Genomic DNA, 7,677 nt, shown 5'->3' with positions numbered 1-7,677 from the left:
CCCCCCCTTTCCTCCATGTTGTTCTGTTGGTTAAATTTGACCTATAAAGACCAAGAGTAAGGGATAAGAAACAACTCACAGACATATTTGATGTACAATGCACGTTTATTTACCAGTAAGGAAATTGCACCAGGACCTTCAAATGTTACACTAACATTTGCATTAACCATTCTTGTCTATTGAATAAAATGTATACAACAAATAACAGTCCTATAGTTGTTTACATTCCTTCCAGCTATCTTCTGTAAACTACAAAATTCCTCCTTCCTATGTTATAGAGATGAGGCAACGGAAATGTATTTGTAGACCAGATCAGGAGGGTAGACTAGGGTGACAACACAGCTCCTCCATAGATATAGTAGGGTGAGTGAGCTTTGTCACCCTAGGACAAAAAGTAAGTCACTGGCAAGGTCACCTAGTCAAAATAAAAAAGAAAATTCACTGCAATATTGTACATTTTTGTTCTTGGGTTTAGATACATTTTAACTACGGGGTCAGTTATTTGACTTAGCGGTGCACTCTCAGGATGTAGAAAACAGGCAGGTGACAGGACAGCAATGTCAGACATAACTTCTAACACCTTATCCACGGGCTCAAGAGTTAGACTCTTACTAAAAAAGAAAAAGAAAAAAAATACTGTATGTCTGCACATTTGTAACTTCAAATTGAATATTCAGATTCTTCTATTAGCACCAAACTGACATGTTCTCTTTAATTTGTCAACAACATTAGCATTGCCTGACACATCTGTGATGAGGGTGAGCAGAAAGCTTCCCGGCAAGGTTTTAGACAGCAATAACAGGCCAACAGATGATCAAATCATTTCTATTTCTAATGGGATCGAGAGATGGTAAAAAGAAAAACTCTGATGACTGGCATCAATAAATGGACATAACTGAACCACTTGTGATCTCTCCATTTCTTTGTAGAAACAGTTTCCCAAAGCATGTAGCAAGTGTTCTCAATATTTAGCAGAAATGTGTGATTACTAGCAGACTGCACATGACCAATCTTGCTGTTTCAGATGTCTGCCTACATAAAACATTTGGTTCTCATAAACTGTCTTAGGGATAAAAGCAATGAGATTCCCACCTGCCCTGACAGATGAAAAGTCAGATGGGCTATTACGAAATGAGGAAGTTCTTACCTCGTACTGTTTTAAATTAATCTGATCTTGCCACTTACCCCATTACCCTAGTGGGAGATACGTGCTTTCGATCTTCACTTCGAAAAGTTTTCCAATTTGTTGGAGAGCCTTTGAGCAATTCGGCCAACCAATTTCTGTACGGCCTTCTCAATAAGTAGAACAAAGGAAATACTGAACCTCATGTGTCCCACTTTAGTCTGTTAGGCATATCATAAGAGAAACAGCAATGGATTCCGAAGCTACAGATGGTGGACAGATGTCTAACTTGCATAATTTTCTGACTTTCTGCATCAAACCTAGATTGATTTTACCTGATTTATAAAAAGTAGATCAGCTAACTATAATCAACAATCAGGTTTTTCACACTTAAACTAAGCCAGGAATTTGATTGGTAGTCATATATAATAGTGATCCACTTTTGTTTTATTCTCAGCTATCAATTACCTAATGAACTAGAATGTGCAGTTGCTTTGTACTATTCATTTTGGAGACTTGTGTGTGGCCTTCTATCTAGAAGTCAGTGAGGAGCCAAATTATAAAATATCCATTTTTTTTTATATTTTGAGGTTTTTGTTTTGTTTTGTTTTAAATAAAAAATCTTCATTTGAGGGCAACAGGGTATTTACACCATTGTATTATCTATAGAAATGCACATTTGTCTCAGAAACTGTTTCAAATTCAGATTGATAGCATTCAGCATGCTTTTTTTTTTCTTGTTTCACTGATTCAATTTAAGCTGGTCATACTCTAGTAGATTGTTGTCTTGACATTTTTGTTTTCGGAATGTTCATTCGATTTGCTAAGGGTTCGTGGGGTCTAATCACGATTCGCGTTTGCCTACAGTGGTGATGAAAAGGTGCAGGATGGAAAATCTTCAAGTAGCAGGTCTGAACAGGAAAGTGAAGGGCTTTTGAACTAAATTAGTTCATTCAACAGCAAGGTCGAGTGTTCTGATGATTACGAAACGAATGTTCAAACGAAATTCTATCAGCGTATTGCAAGCTTCAGACTTACGGATGAAATGTTAAGAAGTAACAAAGATTTCATTGCCATAAGGATTGTTCTTTTCAGCCATGAGGCCTGAAAATAACAATTGCATAACAGATACCTATTGACATGTAATTTCCAGCTTAGTGAATTGAGCTGCCAGTCCACCCAAAGGTGATAATTTAATTTTAGGTAAACACTGTTAGGTTGAGTCATCCACTGAGTTCTTCTAACACTGGTGTGAATTCTCTCTTCCCATGTTTCCTTACCACTGATGTTACAAAGTTCAGTGAGATTGTCTCCCCTTGCTGGGCTCTCCATAGTATAACTTAGGGACAGACTGCAGTGATGAGGATGAGATTGGCGATCCCCTTTGGATATAAAGAATCTAAGTGACAGTTCAGTCCACTAGACTCAACCCATACGTGAAATATCAGGCTTCAATTTTGTTCTATATTTGAGAGCAAATATATATGTACAAGTATATGCAGTTGTAGGAGCACAATCATAGACTCCTGTTCATTTTTCCATATTGCACTGACTGTATAATAATGAAACTCTGGTTGTTATGGATAAGGAGAAGAATTGCTCTTTGTTTTTCCCTTTTGATTAAAGGGCTCACTTCATCAAGTTCTGCAGTTCCCGCCATACTGGAATGACATGTTTGTGCCATATTTCTCATCTGCTTTGTATCTGTTGACTCACCTAAACATCTAAGGCTGAAAACACTGAAAAGAATCGCCAATAAATTATAAGGGGCTGTGTTTCTGGATACTCAGAATGATATTAATATTGTATAAACGTTCTCTATTTGTGGCAGCACTTTCGACACACTGTACAGAGAGATGTCCCAGCTTTGTCTCAGTTATGGATAGTGTATGACATCATTTTGTATATAAAGCAAATTCTAAGGAATCTTAACAGCTATCTGGTTACAAGTCAGCATCTCTGGGTGTATAGACCTCCTCTGGAGGGGGCATAGTTACCTATATAGAAGGACACTGCAATGTCAGCCCTCAGTAAGGATGTATTTTCTTTATTTTCTGATCTGATATCTCATAAGGCCGCAGTGGAGACTTTTCTTGTTGATGTTTTTGACATCTCAGCCCCAGTTTACGATCAAAAGCCACACTAGTCTTAAGCTGGCCATACACTAATAGCCATAGGGTGAACAATAGGAATCTAACAAATTCCTCCATCCACACTCAACAACGAGAATGGATGAACCTCCCTCATTGGGCTATCTACTTTGACAACCTGCTTCCGCCACTGTCCGAGTACCTAAACAGTAGCTGATTGGCTGCAATAACTGTTCGGTTGACAATTTTTGGCCTTGCACCTTCAACAAAAGTCAGTCGACTTTTGACAAGCTGGCAGGACCACTCAGTGCTAGAATTTCATCTGATTCCTGTGAATTGGCTTAAAGTCTAACAATATATGGCCTTTGTTTCAATAATAAGGCCATGATATCTTCTCTTCCGTTTTCTAGGTGAAGGTGGACAACCAGTATGACTTCCAGGACATCGCCAGTGTGGTCGCCCTAACAAAAACCTATGCTACGTCTGAGCCATTCATTGACGCCAAGTATGACATCCGCATTCAGAAAATCGGGAACAACTACAAGGCCTACATGTAAGTCATCACAATGTGTAATGCGCCTGTACTTCCTGGCACTGGAGCAGCTTACTTTCCACCTGTTACTTTGTAGCAGGTAATGAGCTAAGCTCATCAAAGTGTCTAACTAATCACTGAATGTAATTACCCCACAACAACCAACATTTCAGCATTGCACCAAGCTCGATATTGCACCAGATCAAACATTTAGAACTAAACTCTAGACAAACAAACTAAATGCACAGTTGATATACATAATCATGAACTGTTTCAACTGCCAAAGATATTTCATTTTTGTTTGCCCAGTGACCTAACTTTTTTCTTCTGCAGTTAAGAATACGCACTTATCATCTGACTCCAGAAGGTGATTGGACAGTAGGAATGAGTGGAGTCATTTAGCCAGACTTGATTTTACAATGACATTACCGATTTCACAAAATTTCAACAAAATATCCCATCTTTTGCTGAATTTTCTCATCCCTTTTGGACATTGAAGAAGCAGCAACAGACAAATTAGGTCCAATACCTGCTGTTTCAGCATAATGGTGCAGCTCCTCCCTTTCCTAGTGTACACTGCAGAAGATGACCGAAGTCACATTTCCTAACCTGACCATAAATATACATGTAATGCTTCTTTACTGAATACATCTATAGCCACATTTCTATATTTAGTTTTATTTAAATCAAAGTTAAATATATATGCTGGCAAGTACATTAGTTTCTTTTAATTAGTTAATTTTAACCATTTTCAGTTGCAAAGCTAAGCAGACCATGCCAATTGTTTATATATTTATATGACGATGATGGTGGTAAGTTGCATTGTTCTGTATATTCTGAAATTGGCAAAGAATGGCTCAAGTGTGTGATCAGCACTGTAGTGGCTTTGTGTGTTGTCAAGGACAAGGGGATGTAGACTGTGCCCTTCCCTTTTTATGATTATGAAGGTTTTAGTGTACTTCAATGGTATAATACAAAGCTCTGTCCCCGCAGTTAACCACAGCAGTGTTGGGAAGGTATGTTGTGGAAGAGGTAGGTGTCGCTTGTACTACATTTCTTGATGAAGGGAAGAGAGAACAAACCACAAACGAAAAGTCTGTAGGCAGAGGGGAATGACGAGGGTACAGGTTTTGTATCACTCTCCCTCTTCATCTTGGATAACGTGAAGACCTGGTTAGGGATCTAACCCATCCAAAACAAGCCTATTTTGGGTGTTATTCACACTCCCAATGGAAGAAAAGTTAATAGTTCTCACACAGATCTGTTATCGAGGGACAAGGTTTTATTCCCTTGAGCACTTGAGCCAGTGTACAAAAAAAGTCAGAAGCTACTATCTGCATACATGTCCTGAGTCAGTAAGTAAATAATTGTATTAAAGCCAGAGGCTCAGCAACAGGGCCAGGCACCTGGCATTTTCAGAAGGACGTTAACATTGAATGATTGGACGATTTCTGCACTTTTGAAGAGCTTTGGTAAGAATCAGTGTACAGACCACAACCAGCCCATAGTGTGTTCTGTTTATTTATTATACTGCTGAGTTTTCATGCTTTAAATAGATCTCACTGTTTACCTTGCATTAAAAATAGTCCTTGTTGGTCTTGCTCTGTGTCTAATTTTTGTCTGTGCTTGGTAAAGTTCTCTCAGTCTCCCTCCCTGTCTGACGCTCATGTTTTTCCAGTTCCCAAATGGTATAATATCAGTCACTCCCATTTGCTACAACTTGGCAAAGGTTTGGGAACACCTTAATAGTGCTACCCACCCTACCAATAAGGATTCAGATCTCCGGAATAACTCATGTCCTGTTTATCAGGTTTGATTATTTCCAAGTATCACCTGATGTCTGCTCACAATCTCAACCGAGCTATCGACTTGTATGGGTTAAATATAACCTACAAGGAGCAATTTTGATATTTACACTGTCCTCTTAACAAAACTCCACTGCTATTTCAAAGAACTGCGACCTTCTCTTTGTGAAAACACATTGAGGGGAATTTATCAAAGTGGACAGAATCTGGAGCAGCTGTCCATGGCAACCAATCAGCTTCTCTTTCATTTTCAAATCTTAAGGTGCCCATACACCTTGCGATTATCGTACGATAATCGCAAGGTGTGTGGAAGGCGTGCGACCTCTGCTACTGTAAGGTCTCACGACTTTTGTCTAACGAGCATGTTTGAAAACCCGCCGAGAATCGTACGATTGTCGGCGGGTTTGTGGCATGCTCGTACGACAAATGCCGAACGGACTGGTGTGCGCAAGTGCACACTGCACGTTCAGCATTGCAGTCATCGGAAGCCCGCCCCTCAGGGGGGCGGGCTTGCGATGATCGCAAGTACGATCTGCCTGTCCAAGATGGGCAGATCGTACGGTTTTTTAATTACCTTACAACTATCGCAAGACAAAAGTCTTGAGATGGTTGTAAGGTGTATGGGCACCTTTAAGCTTGCCATACACCTTCCAACCATTGCACGACTTTTATCTTGCGATCGTTGTAAGGTAAATAAAAGCTCGTACGATCTGCCCATCTTGGACAGGCAGATCGTACTTGCGATCATTGCAAGCCGGCCCCGCTGGGGGGCGGGCTTCCGATGACTGCAATGCTGAGCGGGCAGTGTGCGCTTTCCCACTTCGGCATTTGTCTCCCGAGAACTGCTCGGGAGACAAAAGACGTGCGGCAGTACAGTAGAAACGGTCGCACGCCTTCCATACACCTGCCGATTATCATACGATCACGGGATCACCCGCGATTATCGACAATAATCGGCAGGTGTATGGGCACCTTTACCTGAACGAATGCAAGATAGAAACTGATTGCTTACTATGGACAGCTGCTCTAAATTCTGTCTGCTCCAGCTTTGATAAATTCCCCTCATTGTTTTTGATGTCCAAATCACCCAGACACACACAAAAAAATCGGTAACATTGGATATACTGGCACTGGCTGTAATCGGCAAACTAGAATTACTGGCACTGCCTAAAATCAGGAAAATGGAAATTGCCACTGGCTGTAATCTGGCACTGCCTTTTATCTGCTTCCACCGGCTGTAATCTGGCACTGGCTTTTATCTGCTGCCACCGGCTGTTCGGCAAACTAGAATTACTGGCACTGCCTAAAATCAGGAAAATGGAAATTGCCACTGGCTGTAATCTGGCACTGCCTTTTATCTGCTTCCACCGGCTGTAATCTGGCACTGGCTTTTATCTGCTGCCACCGGCTGTAATCTGGCACTGGCTTTTATCTGCTGCCACCGGCTGTAATCAATAGCTGACTGTATACAGGCTCTGGCTATAATCTAGCACTGGCTTTAATCTGGTGCCTCTGGCTGTATTCGGGCACTGGCTTAAATCTGGTGCTGGCTGTAATCAGTAGCGGACTATAAACAGGCTTTGGCTATAATCTAGCACTGACTTTATTTTGGTGCTGGGTGTAATCAGTAGCTGTCTGTAAACAGGCATGGCTATAATTACCAATGGGTATAAATAGGCACTAGCTGTAATTTGTGGCTGGCTGTAATCAGGAAGAAGCAGTGTGATTAAGTAGGGGTACTATGATCAGGTAGGCACACTGTAATCAGATAGGGGCACTGTGATCAGGTAGGGCAGTGTGATCAGGTAGAGACACTGTGATTTTAACATTGTAAAGGCTCATACACAAGGGTGGCAGAGCCCATACAACATAAATACCAGTGTATTTCCTCCTGCCATGGAGCTGCAGGTGCTGCGTATAGCCTCCCATAGAAGTCACTGGTACTTGCATACAGTACAGCCATGTAAGTGTACAGACATATATCCCTGGAAGTGTATACCCACGTACAGTCATTTACTTTTACAGGAAGCTTCATGCAGCACTGAGCTGGGCGAAATATGCCAGTATTTACATTACATGGGCTCACCCACCCATGTGCATGAGCCCTTAAGCCCCCTAGGCAACAGC

General features: G+C 41.0%; 1 protein-coding gene across 1 annotated transcript in view; it reads left to right on the top strand.

Moving 5' to 3' along the window:
• Positions 1 to 7,677, top strand: part of LOC108801345 (synapsin-1-like) — a 136,845-nt gene that overhangs the window by 101,242 nt on the left and 27,926 nt on the right. Inside the window, exon 8 of the mRNA XM_018573271.1 lies at positions 3,624 to 3,766. Within this exon, the coding sequence (XP_018428773.1) occupies positions 3,624 to 3,766 (143 nt within the window). The remainder of the gene's footprint in view (positions 1 to 3,623; positions 3,767 to 7,677) is intronic.

This window comes from Nanorana parkeri, unplaced genomic scaffold, assembly GCF_000935625.1.
Source record: "Nanorana parkeri isolate BGI_ZX_2015 unplaced genomic scaffold, ASM93562v1 scaffold2310, whole genome shotgun sequence".
Classification (NCBI taxonomy): Eukaryota; Metazoa; Chordata; class Amphibia; order Anura; family Dicroglossidae; genus Nanorana; species Nanorana parkeri.
The sequence above is the reverse complement of the archived record's forward strand: the minus strand, read 5'-3'. Positions and strand labels throughout refer to the sequence as shown.